Raw genomic sequence first — 27,654 nt, forward strand, 5'->3', positions numbered from 1 at the left:
CCTAACCCCTGCCTAAAAAGATTTTACAAGGGAGTTCTAGATGCAGGTCTAGACGATGTCAAGAACTGATGGATCTCATGATTCAAGACAGCATTTTGGGTTTTAGTTAATTCTTAGGATTAAAAAAATTTGTTTTGTTTTAAAGTGAACCACTGCCCCAGTATGAAAATTTAATCTTCTCCTGAGACCAGGGCTTCTGAAATCATTCAATTCTTGAAGTGATTCAGTGAATTTGTGCTGTCAGTGACTGAACCCTGCCACCAATGGTTTCAAAGTTCAAAAAACAGAGGCTCCAAGAGTCTTCCAACTAAGAGCACCAGCCCTTGTCTTTGCCTCCTCTCCCACCTCCTCTCCCACCCCCTGCCCTTCCCCAGATACTTCAGCCAGTGGCTTGGATGGAGAAGCTGATATTTATAACTTCATAATTGGAAAAGAAGGGTCTTCTTGTCAATTTCAAGAATTAGCACCTCAAAGACAGAATGATCTGTCTGTGTATACACTCCCATAAGACTTTTCCTCCTCAACCAGTTTCCATCCCTCAAATGGCAGCTTTGGTAACTTCTTAACAGGCTTAGTCCTTTGTTGGGAATAGCATTAAGCTCAGGCAGGGAACACCTTGGCTTCTAAGTTTCAGGTATTCACAGCTTTCTTTTTCTATTTTTTTTTAACATCCTTATTGGAGTATAATTGCTTTACAATGGTGTGTTAGTTTCTGCTTTATAACAAAGCGCATCAGCTATACATAAACATATATCCCCATATCTCCTCCCTCTTGCGTCTCCCTCCAACTCTCCCTATCCCACCCCTCTAGGTGGTCACAAAGCACCGAGCTGACCTCCTTGTGCTCTGCGGCTGCTTCCCACTAGCTATCTATTTTACATTTGGTAGTGTATATATGTCAATGCTACTCTCTCACTTCGTCTCAGCTCACCCTTCCCCTTCCCCGTGTCCTCAAGTGCATTCTCTATGTCTGCGTCTTTATTCCTGTCCTGCCCCTAGGTTCTTCAGAACCTTTTTTTTTTTAGATTCCATATATATGTGTTAGCATATGGTATTTGTTTTTCTCTTTCTGGCTTACTTGACTCTATATGACAGACTCTAGGTCCATCCACCTCACTACAAATAACTCAATTTCATTTCTTTTTATGGCTGAATAATATTCCGTTGTATATATGTGCCACATCTTCTTTATCCATTCATCTGTTGACGGACACTTAGGTTGCTTCCATGTCCTGGCTATTGTAAATAGAGCTGCAATGAACATTGTGGTACATGACTCTTTTTGAATTATGGTTTTCTCAGGGTATATGCCCAGTAGTAGGATTGCTGGGTCGTATGGTAGTCCCATTTTTAGTTTTTCAAGGAACCTCCATACTGTTCTCCATAGTAGCTGTATCAGTTTACATTCCCACCAACAGTGCAAGAGGGTTCCCTTTTCTCCACACCCTCTCCAGCATTTATTGTTTGTAGATTTTTTGATGATGGCCATTCTGACTGGTGTGAGGTGATACCTCACTGTAGTTTTGATTTGCATTTCTCTAATGATTAGCATTCACAGCTTTTAAACAGTCTCTTGCAGTCCTCATTTAGGTTGCCAATGACATTTTTTGAAAGGATGAAATATTCTGGACACAGAACCAAATCATTATTAGTTGTTCTTTCCTTTGTTTAACCATTTTCCCCATCAGGCCCCAAATTTTAACAAAAATTATCCTAACCCATCTCCCTTCTTTCCCACCCCATCCCTCCCACCCCAAATAATACACCAGTAATAGCCAAAAACTACATATATGCTACGCTGTAAAAATGCAGAGTTAACACTATTGGGAAGAAGGCTGTGGGTTGTGGAGATGCTCTTTTGAAGATCTACAGTATCTTTTGCTCTCCCACATCCCATTCTGCAAGTTTTATCCTTCATAGAAGGCCCTTTGCTTTTCTCAGCAAAGTTCAGAATGGGTTGCCTTGAAACACTGACCCTCCTTCCCCTCCACTGGGATGGGTGTGCAAACCAGCATGGAGTGACTTTAAAGCACTTGGGCTGCTGTAGGGCACAGAAACTATACTGGCTCTTCAAAGGACATCTTCTCAAGCCACCTCTATGGTGTCAAGACAAGTAGAACTCCTTTCCCCACTTGAAACCCACAGTCAGATGTGACAGGGGCTGGTCCTCAAGAGAGTTAATTCTTGTCATCTTTTTTGTCATCATCCTCCGAGGGGTAGGAATGCCACATCATCCTTCCCTCATAGAAGGATATGACAACCTGTGGGCACTTGACATTGGCTTCCTTGACAGGGACCAGGTCAACCTCCTCAGAGTTTTTCCATTTCATCAGAAACATGAGTTCTCCACTGGAGTCTGTAGCTCCAATAATCCACTGCGGTTCCAAACCCTGGGCAAAGCCTCATGCCTTTTCTGACTCTTCTTTTCTTTTTTGGTTCGCTCTCCTCCCCCTTATCTTCCGAATCAGAATCAGCTTTGCGCTTGCCTCCCTCTGATTTATCTGTCTCGTGTGCTGTTTTCTGTGATGCAGGAACTCAGCAATGAGGTCGGGGCGATCCAGGTTTTCTTCTGGCTCCCATGTGTCGTCCTCATCTGAGAACCCCTTCCACTTTAGGAGGTACTCCACTTTGCCCTTTCCCTCTCGATGGTCGAGAACTTTTCCCACCACATATTCTTCTTCCTCTTCTTCTAGCACCTCCTCCACTTTCTTCTTGTTTTGTTTTTTCCCCATAGTGCCCGCCAGCTTTCTGGTATAAAGGGTGACGCTGCTCAGAGCAGCGCCCACGAGCCCAAGGGAAATCTGTTCTGCGCTCCAGGCGCGTCTTGTCGGGCCGGTCGTGGGAGTGGCGACCAGTAAAGCAACAAGACGGTTGACTGTGGTTGAGCCCCTCACTGAAGCGCGTACTGCAGGCCCCGGCCAACGGCCCTCCTTTCTTTTTTTTTTTTTTTTGATTAATGTCTGTCTACCCCCACGAGACTGTATACCCCATGAGGGTAGGGGTCCCATCTTTTTTTAGCTCACCAATTTTATCCTTAGTGCCTGGCACATAGTAGGAGCTCAGTAAATATTTTTTTGAAAGAATGTGTACGATATGTGCCTATTTGTACTTTAGTAGCTATAATTTGTCTGCGAAGTGTTAAAGGCAGAGTTGTAGTTATCTGTTATAGTGTGACAGATGTCTCATATTCTCTGAGAACATGAGAATTGTCCGAATGACAAGTACGTGACGTACTTGTGTTGATGTGAATTCTGGCTGTGTTTTATGCACGTAATCTGGGAGTCTGTGGTGGCACTTCAGAAAATATTTATTAAACATCCATTATATGTTAGATCCTGGGTTAGGGCCAGAGTAAAACCAACTTCTCCGGCCTGCCCTGCTGAGTTTGGTATCGATCTCCAGGAGGTTAGATTGTAAGCAGTGTAGGAAATAGCGAAGCCAAATTTCTTTACAGCGGCGGGGGCGGTACTTGGATTAGGGGTGGAACCCCGCTTAAGAAGCTCCGCCCCCGGGCGTCACGATTTTTTCCTTCCGGGATGTTTTTTCCCCCTTCTACCACGTTTTCCTCCGGACTCTTTTGAGTGAAGAGCACTTCCGGAGTCTCCCGGCAACTTGGCGTGGTCCTCTGACTAAAACCTGTCACTTGACTCGCGTGCGCGAAGCCGCGCGCTTCTGTTTCTCGGCCTTATGGCCGGGCTGACCCTGTTTGTGGGCCGCCTCCCGCCCTCGGCCCGCAGCGAGCAGCTGGAGGAGCTGTTCAGTCAGGTGGGGCCGGTGAAGCAGTGCTTCGTGGTGACTGAGAAAGGTAGGGGGCGGGGCGGTCGAGGACAAAGTTGGGGTTCCTGGGAGCCGGATGGGGGCGAGGACACCCAAATTTAAGCGACCCGTATAATCCTTTACCTGCCCCATAGTGAAAGGACTTAGAAGTTTAATTTCTTTTCTAAACGGATTCTGCTTTAGATGAATCCATACGGGCCGTTTCTGAAAGTCAAATCAGTCCCTTAAGTTTATGTAGCGCTTTCCGTTTATTATGCGCGCTCACATATAAGATCTTATTTGGTAGTAAATAACTGACTTTTAATAAAACACCAGTAAGGCTTATTGAGAATCAACTGATTGCCACGTGCGGTGCTTGAGTTCCACGTGTTATCTCATTTAATTTCCCCATCGGTCTTGTTGGGTGGAGACTTAACTCCATTTTACAGACGAGGAATCTAGGGCTTAGGGAAATTTAGTAATTTCAGCTTAAGTTCATACAGCTAGTAAGTAGTGGATTCAGAATTTGATCACCAGACCGGGAGCTCTTAACCAGTATGTTATTCATTCACCCAGTTATTTATTCCGTAAATATTAATTGAATGTGTATTTTGTGTCAGGCAACTATTGTAGGTCCTGGGGATACAGCAGTGCACAGAACCAAACCAAAAACCTTGCTCTTGTGTTCCAGATGGGGAAGACAGCCAATAAGCACATAAGCAAAATATGTAGTGATAATGGTGATAAATGTTGAGGAGAAAAATAAGGCAGAGAAAAAGGATAGGGAGTCTCTGTAGATGTGTGTGTGTGTGGTGGTGGGGAAGCTGTAGAGGGGTGAGCGGTAGCCAGGGAAAGCCTTTCTGATGTGAGAGAGTGAACATGTGTTTCTCAGTGGGAGGAGCAGCCTAGGCAGAGGAAGCTAAAGGATACTGAAGAGGAGTGTGTGTACTATATTGGAGGAATAGTGACGAAACCAGGGTGACTGGAATGCAGTGAGTGAAGGGAAGAGAATTAGCAGATGCGATCTGGTGCTACCAGATCATGTAGGACCTTATAGGCGGTTGCAAGGACTTTGGCTTTTACTCTGAGATATGAAGCCACCGGTTTTGAGCAGGGAGCAGTAGATATGATATGGCTTGCATTTTGGAAGATTCCCTCAGGCTGCTGTGTTGAGAATAGGCTGCTAAGAATAGGACAGAAGCGGGGAGACCAGTTATTAGGCTCTTGTGGTAATCCAGGTGAGAGAGAGGTCATGGTGTTGGACCAGCTGTTGTAGCTGTGAAGGTGGTAAAAAGTGATTGCAATATGGATATTTTTGAGAGTAGAGCTGAAAGAATTTGCTGATGGATCAGATGTGGGGTATGAGAAAAAAAAAGAGTGTCAAGGAGTCAAGTCTGACTCCAAGGGTTTTGGCTTGAGCCGCAGGAGATATTTACTGACTTGTGGAATATTGCCATATGCTTTGCATTTTGTCTGATGATTATGGCATCGCTATGAAGGAGGGTTAGCATGTATTAGACTGAGGAAGAATTGTAAGGGTTTTAATTGTAGAAGCATTTCTTACTTTTACCTAGACTGTGTCAAGGGGCACCTGATGTTGCCCAGAACATAAATTTAACTTCCTTCCAAGTCATCAGTGTGTCTCTGTAGGTGGCTACCTCCTTGTCTTTCAGGAGAGCAACTGGAGGGAAGTAACATCCTGTGTACCTCTCTTTCCCCCCGTGGTGTCCAAGTATGTGATGAGTAGGCAGGCTAATAGTGTGCTAATAATCACTCTGTCCTTATCTTCTATTTTGTTAGTAACAGAAATTAGAGTTAGGATTGTCGACATGGCTCTGATTGCTATACAAACCATAGCAGCTGCCTGGTTCTTTGTCATTTTAAGTATAGATATGGGCGAATGAGAGAATGAGAACGAGTGCTGTATAGCAGTGTTTCTTAAACTGCAGATCATCGTCCATTAGTGGGTCTTGAGTGGGTCATGATTAGAGAGATTTTTTTTAATGAAATAGGAGTATATCTATACATGGTAAAGGAGAAGTTTTCATAAAACTTTTTTTTTTCAGTTTTGTAAAAAACTGCATCCTGGATCCACTATAAGTTACGTTTGTTACTGTGGGTTATCAAAACAATTGAGAAACGCTGCTCAACAGTGGTTGGTTGTGTTCCGGGGAGGAACAGGCCTTTGAATGGGAATTCTCCTTTTGGGTCCTCAGAATATAGGCTACATGTAACCTTACCTGTAGCTTGTGTATGTAGTCTACATCTTTAACAGAAGCTGCTATTCCCTTTTTAAGAAAAAACGTGCTTTTCTGTCCAGGCAGCCAGATGTACTGAATGCTGTACTTAGTGGGATAGGAGGGAGGGGGTGTGGGGTGAGGTCTTACCAGTAGTGGTGACCTGGACATGCCACTTAACCTCTTTAAGATGGGAATAATTTCACAGGATTGTCGTAAAGATTCAAGTAAATGTGTGAGAGTGCTTTGTGCAGACATAAACAATGCATGGTGTGTTTGTGAGCAACACGCTTCTGTTTTGTCGCTGAACTCCTTCACCTTTCAGCTGCTTCGTTTTTGGTTTTACTGATCAGGAAGGGCCCTGATTTTTCTTGTTCTTGTTTTCTGAAAGGTGAGTGGGCAGGCTTTTGTGAGAAGGAGTTTCAAGAGAAAAAGAGATCACCAGATCATAGCATGCTTTCCTAGTGCCAAGTGTCAGCTTTAACCAGTTTACGTGGATCAGCGTCCTGTGTTAGAGGGCTTGTACCCAGAAGCAGATTGGGGTGTAGTTGTAAAAGGAGAGCGTGTGAGCTCTGTTTCTTCTTTGGGTAGTAAGCAGACTACTTGGTCTGTCCTTTTCATTTTTGATGCAGTAAATTACTTAAAATTTTACTACACAAAAATATTAAACTGAAAAAAAAATACCAAAAAGGGCAAAGGTGGGTTACAGTTGATAAATGCAACTGTTTGTCTTAAATGATTCGTTTGGAAAAAAGCGATGATGATATTGGCTTTTCCCTTCTTGGTGTGTTCTGACAAAATGAGATAAGAGATTTACAGCCGCTTTAGAAAGGTTTAATTTGATATTGATTTCTAGGGCTTGGTAATAATTGTAATAGTGTCTGCAGGCTTCTGAAGCAATGTTTATTGTTTGAGGTTCTTTTTTCAGGGCCCCTGGTGTTCATTGCTGATCTGTTCTGTGGAGCGGTGGCTGAATTATTTCTTTGTAATTTTTGAAGCTACCATACTTACCTTTCCTACCTTCTCTGGTGATGTTTTGTTCTGTTTGACGTTGAGTTCTTCTTCGGGGGTGTAATGCATATCATGGGTCCTCCATATTCTTGAAATTATCAGGAAAGAAGGAAGAGAGGGAGCTAACAGCAAAGACACCACATTAGAAGAGGAAGCCTAACAATTTCTGAACAAAGAGGGGACAGGGGCCACTCATGCTAACCTTGTCTCTTTCTCTTTTGAGAATTTTGGCAGACTGGCTGGCCTGGCTGTATATTTGCTAGTTTAGGGCTGTGAGAATTTACTGGTTTAGGGATCTTGCTTACTGTTAATCCCCCCTCCCCCCATCCCCATACTGTTCCAGGGAGTAAGGCATGTCGAGGCTTCGGCTATGTCACTTTTTCTATGCTGGAAGATGTTCAGAGGGCCCTCAAGGAGATTACCACCTTCGAAGGCTGCAAGATCACCGTGACTGTTGCCAAGAAAAAACTGAGAAATAAGTCCAAGGAAAAGGGGAAAACTGGTGAGTTTCTAGTAGCTGAAGGGAGTTTTCCCCCAGGATTGAGGGGGCAGTGGATTGGCTCTGGGAGTAGTGTCTAGGCCTAAAAGCTTCCTGAATTTCCTCTTGATGTCCAAAATCAACCAGTGTATTTTGTTACTAGTTTTAGTCTTTTGTTTACTTCTGAGTCTGGAAAACCTGGTGTCCCTGGGCATTGCCATACTTAACCCTGTGTTAAATGCCATCTGTTGCTAGTAGCTTCTTTCCTGTAATGTTCTGGGCCGAGGAGATCACAGATTTACTTCATTGCCATTTATTTTTTAGAAAATTCAAAGTCCCCAAAGAAGGAGCTACAGCCTAAAAAAGCCAAAGTGGCAGATAAGAAAGCCAGATTAATTATTCGGAACCTGAGCTTTAAGGTAAGAGACAGAGAAAACTAACAGTGAGTGTTCTGAAAGCCGTTGGAGCCAAGGCATGCTCATTGGTCAGGATGGTATAATTGGGCTTAATTCCTTCTGGGAACGAACTTTAGCCTTGTTGAATTCAGAAAATGGGCCTATGTAAGCAAAAACTTACTAAGGACAGAGACTGTGCAGATGCCTCGGGGAAACTACTGCTGAGAAAGGGAGGGAAGGAAAAGCTCTCTGATATCTGTCCTTTTTGCCTGTGTAGGTACAAAGCAAGATGTCGTCTATTTTGAAATGTTTGGTGTCCTAGTCTCAAAATTTAAAAAGGAGTGCAAATATTCAAGCTCTTCCTAGTGAACTAATTGAATAGTTGATGTTTTGTGTTCATTTGCCGTGATAATATCTCTTTTTCTTTCTTCACTTTTGGCTTCAGTGTTCAGAAGATGACTTGAAGACAGTATTTGCTCAGTTTGGAGCTGTCCTGGAAGTAAACATCCCTAGGAAACCAGGTACTGGCAAACCTTTATTTTGTGTGGATTAGATTAAGGTTATTTTACATAATGGTCTTTTTCTGTATCACCTTTGAACTAAGCAGAAACACAAGGTTCGGGTAATACTCTGTGAGCCCCAGATGATATGATATGTGTAAAGTATCAGACACAGTGCTTGACAAATAACAGTGTTTAGTCCCCTTACGGTATTGCTAGTTAGATCAGAACTACTTTTAGAAGACAAGTTACATTTTGAGAAAATGCATTGCTCTCCCCAAGCCTGTGTCAGGGTAACCTCAGCAGGATATAGGCTTGTGCTTCGGGCAAGGGGCTGACCGGTTGATAGGATTTGGGTCTTCTTGCCAGTCCAGGTTGCTGTAACATCCTTCTTAGTGTCTGTTGGTTCCCTACCTGCTACTTCTAACTTCTTTCTTGTGTTTGCACACAGATGGAAAGATGCGTGGTTTTGCTTTTGTTCAGTTCAAAAACCTCCTAGAAGCAGGAAAGGCTCTCAAAAGCATGAACATGAAAGAGATAAAAGGTGAGTTTTCTATGCCCATACCATTGACTCAGATATTTCTGGTGTTTAGGCAAATTAGCACAGTAACCCACTTTCTACATTTTCAAAAGGTGTTTGCCTTGTTGAGAGTCTCATTGCTAATATTGAAGCTTGTTTTGGTGAAATATTCCTAGTACCTGATCTTAGGGTTAAACTTGAAAGGACCCATGCTGTCCTTCTCTTTTCTTTTTTTGGTGATGAGTGTCCTTTTAAATCCCCAATGAAAAACTGTCCCTGACTGATAGAGGCAGGTTGCTGTCTAGAGGATGTGGGATTAGCAGGTTCCTCCCTCTTGGTTATGATCACTATTCAGCATCTGTGGGCTTTTTTTTTTTAATTATAAATTTACTTATTTATTATTTATTTATTTGGCTGCATTGGGTTTTCCTTGCGGTGAGCGGGGGCTACTCTTTGTTGTGGTGCGTGGGCTCTAGGTGCACAAGCTTCAGTAGTTGTGGCACACGGGCTCAGTAGTTGTGGCTCACGGGCTGTAGAGCACAGGCTCAGTGCTTGTGGCGCACGGGCTTAGTTGCTCCGTGGCATGTGGGATATTCCCGGACCAGGGATCGAACCTGTGTCCCCTGCATTAGCAGGTGGATTCTTAACCACTGCGCCACCAGGGAAGTCCACCTGTGGGCTTTTAAACTGACCTTGACGTTACTCTAGGTATTGATTTACCAGGTACAGTGCCTAAAGGAGGGATTGGCTTGGAGACTTCCTAACTTCTGAGTGACGCGCAGTTATTCCAGAATGTCTATTTTCCCTCTTGTTAGTATAACTGGAAACTTGGTCTAACTGGAAACACTGTTCTGATTCTTACTCTATCTTGTTCTAGGTGTAGTGGCTGTGTAGAAAGGCAAAACTTCTGTTCATTGATAAAAAGGTTAAGGGTTAAAAGAATAGACATCTACCAGGAGTTTTATTTTAGGACCAACAGTCTCTGAATCCGCAGTTTCTTTGTCTCTTTTGGCTCCATTACTGTCTTTGACGATTAGGAAGTCATTTATAGGAAATAGGAATGTTAAAGAGAAGGCCTTTCTGATGCTACTTTTCTGTCTGACAGGGCGGACAGTGGCTGTGGATTGGGCTGTGGCAAAGGATAAATATAAAAATACACAGTCTGCCTCTGTCGCAGGTAAGATGCAGTGGTGTTGGGTAGGAGGGGTTTATGTCCTGTTTGTCAGTCTGTATTGTACCATCTGGTGATCTGGTCCCAAAACAGGATCTTTTGAATATAAGCCCACTCCTTGATGTGGATGTGAAGAGTGGGGCCCAAGTTCATTGTCCCTACTACTTGCTGTACTTTCCCAGCTTTCATAATAGGGAGTGATGGAACATTAAAAATAGGGAAACTTAAAACTTGATTTTTATTTAGAAAACAATTGGCTTTTAAGCCACCAGGAGCTCAGAGAACAGAACTCACAGAGATTAAATTTCATGGCTGGGCTCCAGAGCATGCATTGTGCTGGCCATGGTGCACAATGATAGGCTGTTTGCAGAGGCTCAGTTGCTGAGCCACGTTAACCTTAAGGCTTCTGATGAATGGGACAGCCTCCGAGGGAATCTCAGTGATGAGGGGTTTTTGTTGTTTTGCTTTTTTTTTCCCCCATACTTTTTCCTATTATGTACAGTAAGAAAAATATGTGAGCTTCTGTAAAACCAAAGGAACCGGGAACTTCGGGTATTAGTTACTCTTGTTTAAATAACCTTGTTTTGGATACTAAATGAATTCCTGACTTTCTTTACCAACTATGTATGTAGGTGAGAAGAAGAGGCCTGAACCTAAATGTCAGGAATTAGGTCAAGAGAATGGCAGGGAAGAAGAGGATATGGAGGAGGAGGAGAATGATGGTGGCTATGATGATGAGGAAGATGATGAAGAAGAGGAGGAGGACGAGGAGAATAGAGAGTTGAAGCTGACCAAGCCTGTGCAAATTCAGAAGAGGTAAGTGGCTCAGTGTGTTCTGAGACAACAGAGGAAGATTCAGGGTTGTCCGTGAGAGGAAAATGATATCTTTCCCTGCCCCCGTCATTGCAGAATTGACATGTGCAGTGAAGTTGGAGAGGCAGGCCCCTCTCTCATCCCAGAACCTTAGTTCTGATCTGTGCCATTGCAGAGCAGTCAAGAGGGCAGCACCTGCAGAAAGCAGTGAAGAGGAGCATTCTGATGACAACAGCGACCTGGAGGAAACAGACAGGATCGATGGTGGAGAGGACCTGGGTCAGAGTGATACCAACACTGAAGAGCAAGAGGAGGAAGGTTTGCCTTAAATTTAAAATAAGTCACCGAGAAATGTGCATCAGTTCAGCTCAGTCCTCTTTTTAAATAGGACCCTAAGGTGTCCTGTCAAATTTATGTTTAAATGCTGAAAATGAAACCTTTATATTCCTTTTTTTTTTCTTTAATAAATTTATTTATTTATTTATTTATTTTTGGCTGTGTTGGGTCTTCGTTGCTGCAGGTGGGTTTTCTCTAGTTGCCGTGAGCGGGGGCTACTCTTCGTTGTGGTGCGCAAGCTTCTCATTGTGGTGGCTTCTCTTGTTGTGGAGCACGGGCTCTAGGCGCACAGGCTTCAGTAGTTGTGGCACGTGGGCTCAGGAGTTGTGGCTCGCGGGCTCTAGAGCTCAGGCTCAGTAGTTGTGGTGCACGGGCTTAGTTGCTTCGCGGCAGGTGGGATCTTCCCGGGTCAGGGCTCGAACCCGGGACCCTTGCATTGGCAGGCGAATTCTTAACCACTACTCCACCAGGGAAGCCCCTATATTCCTTTCTTTTAAAGGTTTTTTGTTTTTTTTTTAATGAGTTTGGAATAGTGTTTGAGGATTAAGATTCTTAGGGAATTTAAAACCTAGCTTAATGCTGAGGCACAGCCTCTGTCTCTCTCAATTACCCAAATTGAATGAATAACTGGATAAACAGGATATTGCATCCTACCACCAAAATGGGTTCTATTTAATTAATTAAATTTATTTACTTCTGTACTAAAATTACATTTTATTAAATGTAACAAACTCAGGAAGGGAAACACTTGTATTTTTCCATCCATGCTGTTGTCTGTAAACAACAGATAATACGGAGTAGGTTTGAAAGCCCAAAGATGGTGTTTTTTTCCCCTCGTTGATTAGAGGTATTATTTTAAGCGTGTCTGCAGTGTTAGCAAACCCTAGAACATCAGCTTAGTATATTCTACTCAGAATCAGAGGTACTTGAATCACTGGCACCTTCCAGGATGAAGACTGACAATAACAATAAAATAATCCATTATGATAGTAACAAACTACTGAACTCAGAATTTCTTATCTGGAAAAGCTCAGTTCTTTTAAGCAGTCTTTTCTGCCTTTTATCATGGGCTTAGGAGTCAAATCATGTGGGTTCAAGTCCTGGCTTTTTCATTTTTAATTGTCTGGTTCTGGTGAAGTCCTTGCCTCTAGTTTCCATATTACTTCATCTGTGATTGGATGTTAGAGGTCCCCATCTCCTGACATTGCAGAGAGTACCTTCCCAACAGTATTAGTTGCCTTTGTTGCTACTAATCTTATTTGTGTGTGCCCCCCCTCCCCCCACCCCCTCCACCAACAATCTTCTAAAAAATGTGTGAGTCTCATTAAGTTAGATGTAACTTGGCTGCTGATAAAATCTTCTGCCTTTAGTGGTCACTGGGAGGGAGGCGGAGGCAGTCTGAGCATTCCACTACTCCATTCAGTTGAGCAAATCAAGTCTCCTTTCCTCATCATTCACTTAAAAAGAAACATTTATTGAACACCTACTAATGTTAAACTTTGGGCTGAACAGAAAAAAGAAATCCTTGTTCTCTAGGAGCTTTTGATCTGGTTCCACTACTTTCAGTCACAAAGGATTGGCAAGAAAACAAGCAAAGACCAACAAAAACACTTCTGCACTTTCATCAGAGTTTTTTAAAAATGTAGATGAACCAGTTTGGACCTGATGAATGAACACTTCTGTGCACACCCTTCCCATGTTGTATGTAAATGCCCATGTGTTTGCTCTTTGGAAAGGTTGGAATAGATGCTTCGTGTGACAGTGATATTTAAACCTGTCATGAGAGAAAAATGTACTTCTTTTTTTTTTTTTACTATTACTACACCTTCGTTTATTCAGACAACAAATATTCAGAGTGCCTGCAGTGCTAGACACTGGGTGAACAGGAGTTAAAAGAAAATAAAATGCCACATTTCCTAGAGATCACAATAATAGCTTGTTTGGCAGAGGGTTTCAAATCCTGTCTCTGCTCCTTTCTTAAGGTATGACTTTGGGGCAAGTTACTTAACCTCTTTATACCTCGGTTTCTTCATCTATAAAATGGAGATAATAACCACATAGGGTTGTTGTGAAGATTAAATTATTTGTGTGACTAATGCCTTGTACTACTAGTATTATCATTGTTACTGTTCTGTGGCAGTGGTGGAGTATAAACAACAATTTTGAACTGAAATGGGGATAAAGGACCTCCTGGGGCATTTTGTAAAACTGTAACCAAACCATATTGCTACTTTTATCAAGAAGGTTGGGTTTAAACTCAACTAGTTTATTGAGGGAGGCAGGTCATTACAGAATGAGGAGCAGTCAGTAAGTGGTCCTTTAGTTTGTCTGGGTGGAGGTTTTTATTCACTTATCAGGTCTCCCTTCTCCCTTTTCTGTAAGTCTGGCATGTTGATTTGACCATATGAGAAATCTGAGGAAATAAGCCTTTTCTGTGAGGAGAGAATAGTAGACACCTTAGAAGCAAAGAAGCTTTTATTCTGAAGGAACTGAGAGACCTTGCATTCTACAACCAGATTCAGCTATCTCTTACCATTCTTTCACTTGAAAAAATTATAAGACTGATGGATAATAATGAGAGAAAATTAATTAAGAATACAGTACAAAAAATATAAATAGTGCAGAAGGGTATAATATAGAAATTTATGTAAGATCTTAATTTATGTAAGATCTTCAAAAGTTCCTCACCAGTCCTCCCAATAGTCCCCCAAAGTAATCTCTGTTATTTCTTTTGTATCCTTCCAGAAATTTTCCGTGTATATATAAGCATATATGTCTGTTCTTTTTTTTTTTTTTTTGCGGTACGCGGGCCTCTCGCTGTTGTGGCCTCTCTTGTTGCGCAGCACAGGCTCCGGACGCGCAGGCTCAGCGGCCATGGCTCACGGGCCCAGCCGCTCTGCAGCATGTGGGATCTTCCTGGACGGGGGCACGAACCCGTGTCCCCTGCATCGGCAGGCGGACTCGCAACCACTGCGCCACCAGGGCATTGTCTATTCTATGTCTATGTCTATTCTTAAAATGTCTATTCTTAAAATCAATGAGTCTATGTCTATTCTTAAAATCAATGAGTCTCCCTTAAACCCAAATCCGCAGCCACTTAGGGACCCTCCCCAGAGACAACCAGTGTTTCTTGTGTATCTAAGGATAGTTAATGCTTTTATAAGCAAAAACATGAATGTATATGCACTTACATAGAATATAATGTATATTTGTGTATGCGAATGTAGATATATATTTTTTCTCCTCAAATGTTTACATTTTGTATTTCCAGAAAGTTTACACTGTCACAACAGTATATGGGAATCTCTCTTTTTCCCCACACCCTTACCACAATGGATTTCATCTGTCTTTTTTGTTGTTTGCCAATCTGTTGGTGATAAATAGTATCTCATTTCTTGTGCTGTGTTTTTCTTTAATTATGAGTGCATTTGAGCATCTTCATATATTTTAGTTGCATATCCTTTGTTCATTTTTAATTGGAGTTCTTAATTTATGTAAGATCTTTATATATTTAAAAGCCTTTGTTGTAAGGCTTGTACTAGTCTTTTTCAGTTTGTTGTTTTTCTTTTTACTTTGGATATACAAGTCTCGAAAAAGAAGAAGAAGAAGAGGAAATTACCCTCTGATGTGAATGAAGGGAAAACTGTCTTTATCAGGTATGACTTTCTATCTTGAGAACTGCTGTTTGTGTTGCCTTCATAGGTTTCTTTTCTTCCCTTCTTCCTCCCTCCCTTCTTTCCTTTCTTCGTTCGTCTTCTTTTTGCACTAATGCTGTTAGCTAGGCCAAAAAGTTAGATGTATCGAAGACCATTAGCACATCTGCCTAGGAACATAGCACACAATGAGAAATGTGTAGGAGAATCAGAACTATACACAGAAGATAAATAGCAGGGGTCTTTATATCTTGTCCTCATTTAGATTTCATTCTTTGTAATTGGGGTGGGATCATTTGGAACAAATCAGTTTTTCAACTATTAGAACCATCTTGCTTCTGGCCTTTGTTTTAGGGTGAGTGCTGGGGAGGGGTGATACCACTTATCCCAAACGAATTCTCTCTTCATGCTTAACTTAATCTTCTACAGTCATGTCCAGAGTATAGTGAGGCATCCCATCTGTTTCCTGGAAAACTGAGGGAGGGAGATAGGTGTTGTATCATGTTGCCATTGCTGTTTTAGTCCTACTGACTGCAGTAGGTTGGTGTTTTCAGGAGGTTGGGATATCTTCGGCATACCTCAAGCATGCCTTCTCATCCTTTCTTAAGTACCATTGTGCTAGGGCCATTTGGGTCTTATTTTAAAGATGTCTATTGTATTCTCTTGTATAGTCTTTTAAGATTGTTTTCATTATAAAAGTAATTTATGTTTATTGTGGGAAATATAGGAAATGAATAAGCAAAAAGTTAACCTTAATCACTGCTTGGGGAACACCCACACACATGTTCATAACATCATAAATATTTACAAAGATGATTTTAGCCTATACATGCTGTGCTGTAGCCCATTTTCTTTCTTTCTTTCTTTTTAATTTTTTTTTTATATAGCAGGTTCTTATTAGTTATCCATTTTATACATATTAGTGTATATATGTCCCATTTTCTTTCTTTATAGCATGTCTTTCCATGTTTTTTTTAATGTGTTATTTGTAATTTCCATATAATTTTGTATTTGTAGAGGATTCTGTGTAACAGGAAAGAAGGAATGTCACACTTAGAAGCCTGTGACCTCAATACCAAGGATACCATTCCTTATACATCTTTTAATTAAAAAAGAACTTAGGAAAGTAAAGGATGGAAGAGAGAAAACTATGTCCACGATGAGGCAAATTAGAAGAAATAATGTAGCTAGGATATGTCTTATTCCAGAACATCTCTTTTATCTTGGTTATTCCATAAGATAGAGCTGTTTATGGGGTTGTTAACTAGCATAAGAGAAGTAAAATTGTAGATATTTATTTGGGACTGTTTTTCTTACCCCTGAAAGGCTGTGCATAGCTGGGAAAAGAGGAATCTTTACACTGTGTTGAAATTTAGTAGAACAAAATCTCCTTCCAACATTTTCTAATCCCATCGAGAGAAATAGTAGGTTTTTTTTTTTTGCACTTAGCTAGTAAACTTTACCATGTTTGGTTTTGAGTTATTATTTTGAAGGATTTTCTGACTTCTGTAAAATTTTAACTGAAACCTGGATTTCATAGGAGTACAGAGGAGACATTGAGAGACATTTGACTTTTCATTAGCTGTCTGTGAGTCTTTTGGTTGTAGTAAGGGAAACTAAGTTTGGCCAGTTTAAGTGAAAAGGCTGGTATGTTGGATGAACATTAGGGTGGCTCACGGAATAAAATTTGTCAAAGAGCAGACCTCAAGAAGGGGATGAAAATCTGGGTGGTTCTGGGACCCTGGCTGCAGAAGGCTATGTGGTCTTTTCTCTGAAGATGCCCATCCTTTTTTCTATCCCTCGTTACGGTATAACATGTATTCTGTAAAGTGTGTTTAATGTAAGTGTACAATCAGTGACATTTTTCATGTATATAACCGTCTATATACATATACCTTTATACATGGATATATGTATATCCGTGTAACCATCACTCTGATCAAGATACAGAACATTTTCAGCTCCCCATAAGCTTCCCTCAAGTGGGACACTGCTTTTTTGAAGTGAATCTGTATCCAAAACTTCTGGTCTTTGTATATGTCTGTTCAAGTTTTATATTCCTGGGAAGGAGAATTTGATTAACAGGAAGGTCAGTCGGTTACAGCTTATAGGCAGAGTCATACACTGGTATACATACACTTGTATATCCAAAGTAAAAAGCCTATAGGCAGAGTCATAGCCTGGCTAGTGGGAGCCACCCCCTGGTGCTGTCCCTGGGAAGGGTGGTTATGAGCAAGAGAACCACTCCAGTTGATGTCTAACTCACTCACCTTGTACTGGAACGTAGGATCTCACTTTTGTAATTGACCTTTCTTGTGACCTGATTGTCCTCCATAGAAACCTGTCCTTCGACTCAGAGGAAGAAGACCTTGGAGAGCTCCTCCAGCAGTTTGGAGATCTTAAATATGTCCGCATTGTCTTGCATCCAGACACAGAGCATTCTAAAGGTATTTGCTGTCAGCTGGTCAGGCCCAAAAGGGTTGAGACCACTGCCATGGGCACTGACTAGGTTACATGAGAGCATAGCGTGTGCCACCCTGAGGGGTCCACCATTATCCAGGTTTCTGTGATCCATAGAAGCACCAAGGACATTCTGAGGTTGTCTCCATGTTGTCAAGCTCAGCATCTGTAATGGTGCTGCCGGCCATAATTTTGTCTCAGCTTTTTAAGCTCTTGCTTATTTACTTTAGGGTAATGAATTTCATTTGTTGTTCTTTGAATTTCAGATGTGATAGCATCTCATGGGTATTAATCATTCCACATTGCTTGAAATTGCTGGGATATTTTTCAGTTGCTTTTGTTAGAGATGGAAGCTGACAGAAACTTTGTTGCAGTGGCAACAGTCAGAAGGAAAACTATGTAGCAGGAGTGCTGCCTTAGTTTCCCCCCCCCCCAAAGCTATTTCTTTTGAGCTTAAAGGTTGACCGCTCCTCATTCTAATATACTGTTGTTAGGTAAGCACCTTTTCAACCCGTTCATAATCTTTGATTTTATCAACTGCAGTCGTTCTACTAAAGCAGTGAATTCTTAATTCATTCTGGTTCTTGATTCCTTTGAGATCTAGCAAAAACTCTGAAACCTGTCCTCAGAAAAATGCCATTTCTGAGTGTTTTGGGGCTCTCTGGAGCCTACCTATGGATTAATTGCCTCCATTCTGAACCTTCTTATTTTCCAGTTTGATGAAACTTGATCATTTTTGGTTTTTACTCAGCTATGAAAGATGTAAATGAGGTAGTATAATGGAAAGAAAACTGAACTGCTTCCTGGAGATGAGGGATCTAATCCCAGCTAAACCATAGACCGGCTGGGTGATTTTTGGCAATCATTTAACCACTGTGGGCTTCAGTTTCTTTCTGTAAAACGAGTGGGTTCAACTAATCAGTTAACGTGCGTTCAGCTCTGATATTCAATTGTGCTTCTTGGACCTTCTCCATTTCTAGTATATTTTTCTGAAAATGGGCAACTAGGATTGCATAAAATCTTACAAGTACTGTAGGATATTGCTTGACTTTGATGATCTCTTTTGTCTCTTTCTGGGTGCAGTAGTGTATTGGGTTGACATTTTCAGAACAGAGTCTGTAGTTGACTTGCTCAGTCTCTTTCTTGGTCTGTTAATGTTAGCTGAGAGTTAATGGTCTTAATAGGCATAGTTTCCATTATTTTTTTTTCATAATGCATTGTCTTTCCTGAGCTCATATTAAAATTTTCTGGCACTTTTTCTGCCTCCTCACACAACCTCCTCCTATACCTCATTCCTGTCAGCATGCTATTTCACTGCCTAGAAGGGCTAAGTATTGTCTGAAGACTTTTAGGAAGGTGGTAGGATTTAACCCAGTAGTTACCCTGGAAATTCCAATGGTAAAATTCTTACCCATTCAGAGAGAAGAACTCATCATATTTTCTTCATATTGGACAAACAGGCTAATCTGCCTGTTAGAAACATTTTTCCCCCCATATTTCTTTCTATATTACTTGTTTCTTCCTATTGAGTATCTACTAATGCTGAACATTATGGTAGGTGCTACAAATGTAGAAATAGCCAAGAAACATGGCCCCTCTTCCAGAGACCTTCAGGTCTTTTGGGGAAGATGCCACCTGACCAGTGCTGTAATAGAGATGAGAGTGGAGGACCGGCGGGGGTTGGTGGGGGGCACTTGGCTCTGCCTGGAGGAAGCAGGGAAGACCTCACTAGATGGCGACCCTTGGGTTGGCCTGCCACAGGTGTCCTTTCAGTTAGTCTGCTGCCATTCATTCTTAGAGGGGCAAAAGATCAGTGCTCCAGTAGCTCCAGGAAATATGGCATTATTTTCATATATGGGGGAATAATTAAAGTTTAAAGGAATATTAACAAAATATTATGGAACTTAATTTTTGTGTGTGTGTGTTTACTGTAAGGTGAACTTTTTTTTCTTACATAAGCTGCTTTTTATCAAGAGCAGAAAATTAGGATGGGTTGATTGGCCCTGCCTCTAACCAGTGAAAGGTGTAGAAATTCTACAGCATGAGTCGAGTTGAATTCATGGAAACAAAACAAAACAAAAAAGAGTTGAGCTCACGGCTTTCTGGTTCACAACTGTATTCATGGGCTAGAGGCCAGGGACTTTTACTCTAAGAGCTAGATCTGTCCTTATATAATGCCTCCCAGTGACTGTGATGACAGTGAGATCTGTAATTTAATTTCAGGGTTAAGTGGTTGCTGCCTCATTTTTTTAGTCCTCTGATAGGCACACAGAGAGTGATACTGAATTAAATGTTAGGCTGGAATTTCTCTAGATTTCTTGTGGATATTTCTTATTAAGGAGTGGAATGGTGAGACTAAAGTTTCTAAGAAGCCTTTGAAAAGATGAAGGAAGTAATAATAAAAGTTCATTGTGAGCAAGTGTGCTATCTTACCTGTCTTTGAACCTCCAGTGCCTGACACAGTGCTTCTTAGTTAAGTCTCATAGTACGAAACAAAAGGATGCTGCTACCCCTCCACTTTGTGTCAGGCTGCCACCATTTGTATTGTTGTCTTTGGATTCCTGGTGGGCCATGGGTGTTTGGGATCTACTTAGTTTTTTCTCTCTGTGCAGGTTGTGCATTTGCCCAGTTCATGACTCAAGAAGCGGCTCAGAAATGCCTTGAAGCTGCTTCTCCAGAGACCGAGGTAAGGAAGACATTTCCTTTACTCTGTAACTTAGGCAGTAGTGGCTCCCAGGGGCAACGTCTGTTGTTGGCACAAAGCCTTATTATTATTATTGTCAATGGTGTAACAATAATAAAGCAAACACTTGTTGAGCACGTAGTGTGTGTTAGGCACGGAGCTTTACATGCATCACTTTACTTAATCCTCACATCAGCCCTGTAGGTGTGTATAAGGTAAGTACAATCATTCTTACTTTACAGGTGAGGAAACAGGTATAATAATCTATTTACGGTTCACTCTCTGTATGTCAGTCTCTATCCTAGGCTGATGACATGAAACACTGGGACAAGAAGGGATTAAGGCCATCTGTGAAGTGGAGTAAATGTTTGAGAGAGAAAGTGTGGGTGATTGAGAATTTTTCTGTGATTTCTATAACCAAGTATAAATTGTTTTGAGATAAGTTACTCTGTATCTTAAATTCTCCTGAGTAGAGTTAATACTACCATTTCATTAGCTTTCTTTAGAATACTAAAAATTTGCCAGTTTACAGATCATTTTCCTCAATTTGGGCCTACTTTGGGACTAATCAGCTCCCTTAAAACAAACGAACATGTGGCCTTTGCACAGCTGTGCTAAATACTGTTAGGCTCAGTGATCTACTTGCAACCAGCTGGGCTAAAACATCCTGGGGGTTGGGTTCCACAGTATAATTGGGGTTTGCTGTTTTCCCTTTCCTTGGTGTTCCTTGTCAGGTGCTTAGTTTCTACTCGTCATGAATTTTAAGAGAGGTTGCAATCTGTTACAGAGTGGTGGGCTTAAACTGGATGGCCGGCAGCTTAAGGTTGACTTGGCAGTGACCCGTGATGAGGCTGCAAAGCTCCGGACAAAGAAGGTGAAGAAGCCGACTGGGACCCGGAACCTCTATCTGGCCCGAGAAGGCTGTGAGTGGTGGCAGGGAGATGGGAACCAGGCTTCTGAGTAGCTGGCCCCTTGCTGTGACAGTGACCTGGCAATAGTATGTTTGGGGCATGTTTCAAATTAAAAACCCTATGTCCTCTTTAACAGTGATATATTGTTAATCCACTTTAGTAGATGTGGCTTTCTGTTAGGAAGGCTTCACCCAGTTCATGGATTAACGAGTCCCGTTCTCCTTTCTGCCTGCTTGTCTTTAGACCTTTTCGTCAGCGGATTAGCAGGGCAAAGAGGGAGGAAAAACTCAAATTACCTTTGCCTTTTGTCATCATTCGTGATAGGTTTTCTGAAGAAGTTGAAAATTATGACGAAAATTACTCTTTTGGATTACTCATGGGTTTTAAATATGCACTGAGTACCTTTCCCTTAATGTGAGAAAGATAATCAGGAATTAGCTTTAATTAAGACAAAAGAGAATCCTTTCCTCTAGGTCACACAATATTGCCACCTGCTGCACAGCTGCACAGCCTGGACTAGCAAATGGGAGACCATTAGCCTTTGAGACTAGGCCCTGTGTTACGATGTAGCTGTTTTCTAGGTTGGCTTATCTCACTGCTTAGTAATGGCTCCCAAATACATGCGCATTGAAATTCCAAGGACAGGTTATAGGTAGAGCATTTTTGCATTCTAGATGCCTAAAATGTACTTATTTCCAGAATTTCCTCTAGGCCTTTCCATCTGACTTTGGGCATGTACATGAAACTCTTTGAGGGAAAGGAAGGAGAGGAACAAAATCACAAAATGTTCAGAGTTTTAGTCCTTGAGAGCAGCTCATAGACAAGAACTTAGCCCTGTAGCCTATTTCTGGACCTACCCAGATGCCACTATGTCCTGGCCAGCATAGTCCTCTGGGCCCTGTACAGAGAGCTTGCATCATTCAAATCACATTCCTCTTATTGCTCAGTGAAAATTCCCTTGCTGATGTCTTGGCCTTTTTCCCTCTTTCTGCAGTGATTCGTGCTGGGACGAAGGCTGCAGAGGGTGTGAGTGCTGCTGATATGGCCAAAAGAGAACGAGTGAGTAGATTAGGCACCAGTCTTCATGTTCTGCATGACTTAATAAAATCCATAAATGATAATAATTGAATGCTAGAGATGCTCATCAAAGAGCCAAGCGAGTATCGGTCACAGGTGCTGCTTACACTGTTGTTAGAAAACAAGCACACAGGTGAAACAGCAACTAAGCCAGCATTATACATAATATCATGTCAGCATTATATGCCATTATAGGAACTGGGTCTTATTCTTTATTTTCCTAATGCTCAGCAGTAAATGTTTGCCACATAGTTTGCTTCTGGATCATGGAGTAGATCCCTAGAGGCTCGGGCTGTATATAATTAGGTGTCAGTATAAATGCAGAATAACATAAGAAAGGAAGGTCAGGGTGGCTAGAGTTAGTAGGGAAGGAGGTGTAGATATGGGTCTTGGAAGGGAGAGTTAAGATGTCTGTTTTGATGGGGGGAGGGTGGTGTCTCCAGTAGGAAAACTATGTTATGGGATTTCCACTGATAACTGATGCTATTGAGTTCCTTTGCTGCTCGGTAATATTTGTTCCGGTAATTTTTACTTTTGCCCGTATAGCTTACTTTCAAAAAGCTAAGCCAGCCTAGAATGGTAAAGATGCATGATCATTAACAGAATTAACTATGGAACCTGAAAGTGCGGAAGATGACGGACAGAGATGAGAATATAGTGACAGCAAGAGGCAGCATGTCTTTTCTCTGTACAGTTTCTAGACTAGTGTTCTCAACTGTTTTTGGTAGTGAACATCTGGAAATCATGGTTATTTGGGGGGCATTGTATGCCCTTTTCTGATCACAATGTGATAGTGACACATTTAATTCTCCCTGAGAGTGAATTTTTCTAGCAAAAAGCTCACTAGATTATACACATTGTAAGTCACAGCAGGCACAGTTTTTCCTAGGAGAAAAATTAGACTGTTCAATTTAAGCATGATAACCTCTTCAAATAGCCCTTTTAATATTCATTTCCAGGGTATTTGTTTATTTTGTGATTTATTAGTACCTTTACCAGACAAGAAGCAGCAGGAATGAGACTTGATAAAAGAAAAAATTTAATTTCAAACTTTCTTCTACTGAGCTAATTTTAACAAACAAATCAGGGGAAGAATGTCATCCTTTCACTTTAGAGACAGGTTGCCCTGGGACCAGTGCTTTGTGTAGCGTAGTTGAGGCTCTAGACGCAGTTTGTTTCTATGGCCATTGACGTTTCTTTGCCTCAAGGTGGCAGAGTTGAGACGTTTCTTTGCCTCAAGGTGGCAGAGTTGAGACGTTTCTTTGCCTCAAGGTGGCAGAGTTGAGACGAGACAATATTCTATCAAGAATTCTTAAATAAATTCCATTTCCTTTTGGAAGGACTAAGTAATTAGTTTGAGTTGATGGGTAGATAAGGGCTTGGCATAGATGTTAACTACAGTATTATTTTTTATTTGCTCTGGGCCGGGTTTGAGCTTGGGATTTTATGTGTATTACCTCATTGCAGCCTCACATCAGTACTGAAAGATTGGTCTTATATTTTGATCTACAGTTCTACTCTGTAGGTGAAATTATTGAGGCTTAAACAATTTTATGTAGCTTCTCCAGTTAGAGATGGATTTCTAATTCAGTCTGACTCCAGAGCCCATGATCTTATCACCTCTCCACCATCATCTTGCTTCCCTGACCCTTTCTTTCCCTGTGCTGAGTATCATAAGGCTGCAGGGTGGGTGGTTTCCCTCCTTTTTTCTAGATGTGTGGTTATTGGATAGGCATCATGATTCTTTCCTGTTGGAGAATTATGAGCCTGTATTTTTAAAGGGTGGATTGTATTGTTAACAATTTATTGTTCTTTCAGTTTGAGCTGCTGAAGCATCAGAAACTCAAGGACCAGAATATCTTTGTCTCCCGGACCAGGCTGTGCCTGCACAATCTCCCAAAGGCCGTGGATGACAAACAGCTCAGAAAGCTGCTGCTGAATGCCACTCGCGGGGAGAAGGGGGTGCGCATCAAGGAGGTGAGAGTTGGCCCTGCCCACTCAGAACTCAGGTACTCATCCTGGGGCAGATCGAGTATTTCGTTCAGGCTGTGGTGCTGGCAGACTGACAGATTTTCTTTTGGGCACAGTCAGCAGACAAGGCTGAGTTTGGTGATTTTTGTGGTTTTATGGGGTTGAGATTTTTTTTTTACCTCTTCTAAGAACTACCTTTCACATCTGACCAAATTGCAGCAGAATGTGCGGAAGTCTCTGCCCTCATGAATTAATTTAGCAAGCATTTATTGAATACCTGCTGTGTTCTCAGCATTATACCAGGTGCTGTAAGGTTAATTTTCTTGCTGAGAAAATAATCTGTGTGCTTTGCTCTTTAGAAGGGCATTTCACTACCATGTAGGCTCTTACCCTGTAGTAAGAGTCCTCAGTGCCCTGTGGTGAGCATAGAGAGCCACCCGGGTCTTCAGCAGTTGTGTTAGACAGACTCTGGATTCACACCAAGACTTGGTTAGGCTCTGTGTGCATAGAGACCTCTCCTCTGCTCCCACAACACCCCTGTGTACCTGTGTCGTAGTACTGACTACTACATGTCCTGTGATGGTCTGCCAGTCATTCCTCCCCACCAGGCTGAGCCCTTAGAGAGCAGGCGTTATCTCATTGTTCCCAGTTCTTGGCATAATACCTGGCACATAGCCATCTCTTGATTAGTGTTTATTGAATAAGTAACCTAGCCAATATTATGAATCTGCTTTGCTCTGATTCATCACCGTAAACTATTTTCCTACTCCTGGAAATCCTCTTCAAAATGTAAGGTATTGGTATTCAGGGAATTCCAGGAGAGGATGTGAACATGTCAGCACGTAGCCGACACCACTCTTGGTAAAACTTGGTAACTGTTCAACTGTTACTGGCACAAGGGTGAGTTGTGTAATTTCTCATTAACATCCACAATGCTTAGTAAGAGTCTGCACATTTAACACCTGCCATCATTTAGAGAAATGTATGTGTGTTTTACAATATTTGCATTATATTGAATTTTTAATTCTTTCGTATGTGTAAACATCGTGTCTCAGTAAGATAGTAAGCCTCTTGAGGATAGGAGCGTCATTTTATGCTTTTCTTGATTATCCTACAGTACGTGGCACAGTTCTAGGCACAGAGTAGATACTGGACACACACCAAATGCAGCATCCATGTGTACCCAATGCCTAGACTTCTCTGTTACATGATAACTACAGCGTCCAGCAGTAAAAGCACGTAAACTATCAGTTTTCCCCAAATATCCTACTGTTCCTCGGTGCCCCAGGGTGCCTATTACAGCTTAAGGATTTAGGGAAAAATCATGCCAGAGAGGATCTGAGCTCTGAGCCAAGGCAGCTGAAGCTCCTTCCTGTATTTCTGAGGCTATATGTTGGGCAGGATCTTCCCCATACCTGAATTGTCTTTCTTATCTAAAGCCATCAGGCCCTTATCCTTCCCTTCTTCAGTAATTTCCTTTCTGAGTGGTTTCTTCAGTGAGGAGATCCACAGATGGCTTTTTAGCCTCAGTGCTAACTTATACAACCTCAAGTACCACGTACCTCTCAGCTTGTGTGTATTGTCGTGTCAACAGTTAGCTATTATAATTTTTCCTTGGGAAGTTTATTTTATTTACATGCTTATTTGTAGGTCTGTGTTGATGTCTGTAAGCTCTTAGAAAGCAAGAGAATATCTGTTTAACTCATTTTGTGCTCTCTGTAGGTGTATTCTAATAAAACAGACATTCATAAGTGCTATTCCAGTAAAACTCTTGTGATGGTGATATATATGAAAACTGTTCCAATAACTTGATTTCTTGTTGAAGCTGTTAAGGATCTTTATCCTCTAATTACTGATTCTTTTTCTTGTTCTACTCGTAGTGTCGGGTAATGCGAGGCCTTAAAGGAGCTCATGGGAAAATTAACGGTCAGTCCTTGGGCTATGCCTTTGCAGAGTTCCAGGAGCACGAGCATGCCCTGGCAGCCCTACGCCACATCAACAACAATCCAGAAATCTTTGGGCCTCAGAAGGTGAGCCTCATCCTGTTGGGGGGAACATGTTCCTCTGAGGGCCATTTGCGGAAAACCCTCTGACGTTTGTATGGTGGGTAAGAGTGGCAAGGCGTTGGAGGAGTGATCAGTGATTCAGGTGATAAGATGATTAGAAGGAACACTAAACTGGATAGACTGCTTGCAGAACTGGCCCCTTGCATTTAAGTAGAGTGAAGTGAGTAGCATCCTCTGACTTGCAAGAAAGAGGGTAGTGGTGGGACGATATCTCAGCTCATTGCACGCAGAGATTAAGAAATCTAATGAATGACTTTCTGTCCCCTTCTGCCACAGAGACCAATAGTGGAGTTCTCTTTGGAAGATCGAAGGAAACTTAAAATAAAGGAACTGAGGATCCAGCGCAGCCTGGTACAGAACTGAAATGTTTTTTCTGTCTTTGTTTTTTTTTGTTTGTTTGTTTGTTTTTAATTTTTATTTATTTATTTTTGGCTGTGTTGGGTCTTCGTTTCTGTGCTGGGGCTTTCTATAGTTGTGGTGAGTGGGGGCCACTCTTCATCGCGGTGCGTGGGCCTCTCACTCTTGCGGCCTCTTGTTGCGGAGCACAGGCTCCAGACGCGCAGGCTCAGTAGTTGTGGCTCACAGGCCTAGTTGCTCTGCGGCATGTGGGATCTTCCCAGACCAGGGCTCGAACCCGTGTCCCCTTCATTGGCAGGCAGATTCTCAACCAACTGCGCCACCAGGGAAGCCCCTGTCTTTGTTTTTTAAATTGTAGTAGTATACACATAAACTTTACTATTTTTAAGTATACAGTTCAGTTAAAACAATATTTTTTTTAGGGCCATATTTAAACTGTTTTGTGCAGTTTGTGGTTCTGCTCCCTTAAAGTAGGTCTCTTCCTCATTAGGTTCTTTGTTACCCTTTACTCTTAGTTTCCTAGAACTCTGCAGGCCATCTCTCCTCTGCTGGCCTGGCTTGTGGTAGCTCCACAGAACGGGGAGGAAGGAGAGAGGAGAATCAGACTGATGTTATTAGCAATCAGCAGTGCTTGTACTGCAGTGTTTGGTGATGGTACGTGTCAAAATTAATAGCCAAGGTTAAGTTTTACATTACCTGTAGATTTCAGCTCTCTCCTCCATAATTCTGTTTTCTTCTTAGATGGCTCCAGAAGTGTGATGCCTGATAGTTTTAGTACTGTTTTTAATCTAGGGTGGCATAGAGGAAAGAACGGGGACTTTGGGAACAAGAATATTCATGTTCAAACTCAGGCTCTGCCCCTTTCTGAGTTCCTTGGCAAGTTATTACCTCTCTCAGCTTCAGTTTCTAGTTTGTAAAAATAGGATTAACATCATCTATGTTACATGGTTGATGGGGATTAAATGAGGTAGTGCGTGTAAGTTGTCTCGCATACTACACAGTCAGCACACAGTCATTGCTCACTCTCTTACCCATCCTGCCGCAGGACGTAGAGGGCCAGGTTATTCTTGACACCATAACTCTTACAGATCTCTTTGATATTATACCTTAACTTGCGTATATACCAAACATTTGCAAGCTTTGGTGTCTTTATGGTGTATATCATGAGCATGACTTTTATTTATTTATTTATTTTTGCTGCATTGGGTCTTCGTGCTGGGTTCTTCACGGGCTTTCTCTAGTTGCGCTGGGCAGGGGCT

General features: G+C 41.8%; 1 protein-coding gene and 1 pseudogene across 3 annotated transcripts in view; one reads left to right on the plus strand and one right to left on the minus strand.

Annotated features, from left to right (window-relative positions):
- Positions 1 to 2,177: 2,177 nt before the first annotated feature.
- On the minus strand, positions 2,178 to 2,759 carry LOC132524137 (chromobox protein homolog 1-like; annotated as a pseudogene).
- An 834-nt stretch (positions 2,760 to 3,593) lies between these two features.
- RBM28 (RNA binding motif protein 28) overlaps positions 3,594 to 27,654 on the plus strand; it is a 36,008-nt gene continuing 11,947 nt past the window's right edge. For 2 of the 3 annotated variants that reach the window (XM_060156760.1, XM_060156761.1), the window contains exons 1-16: positions 3,594 to 3,805; positions 7,348 to 7,506; positions 7,807 to 7,901; positions 8,323 to 8,398; positions 8,829 to 8,921; positions 10,003 to 10,074; positions 10,701 to 10,884; positions 11,057 to 11,199; positions 14,804 to 14,873; positions 17,208 to 17,317; positions 19,943 to 20,016; positions 20,801 to 20,936; positions 21,919 to 21,983; positions 23,820 to 23,978; positions 25,853 to 26,002; positions 26,315 to 26,389. In XM_060156760.1, coding sequence (XP_060012743.1) covers positions 3,688 to 3,805; positions 7,348 to 7,506; positions 7,807 to 7,901; positions 8,323 to 8,398; positions 8,829 to 8,921; positions 10,003 to 10,074; positions 10,701 to 10,884; positions 11,057 to 11,199; positions 14,804 to 14,873; positions 17,208 to 17,317; positions 19,943 to 20,016; positions 20,801 to 20,936; positions 21,919 to 21,983; positions 23,820 to 23,978; positions 25,853 to 26,002; positions 26,315 to 26,389 — 1,779 coding nt within the window. In that variant the 5' untranslated portion in view covers positions 3,594 to 3,687. The remainder of the gene's footprint in view (positions 3,806 to 7,347; positions 7,507 to 7,806; positions 7,902 to 8,322; positions 8,399 to 8,828; positions 8,922 to 10,002; positions 10,075 to 10,700; positions 10,885 to 11,056; positions 11,200 to 14,803; positions 14,874 to 17,207; positions 17,318 to 19,942; positions 20,017 to 20,800; positions 20,937 to 21,918; positions 21,984 to 23,819; positions 23,979 to 25,852; positions 26,003 to 26,314; positions 26,390 to 27,654) is intronic. The other variant, XM_060156762.1, reaches the window with a different exon arrangement.

This window comes from Lagenorhynchus albirostris, chromosome 8 (assembly GCF_949774975.1).
Source record: "Lagenorhynchus albirostris chromosome 8, mLagAlb1.1, whole genome shotgun sequence".
Classification (NCBI taxonomy): Eukaryota; Metazoa; Chordata; class Mammalia; order Artiodactyla; family Delphinidae; genus Lagenorhynchus; species Lagenorhynchus albirostris.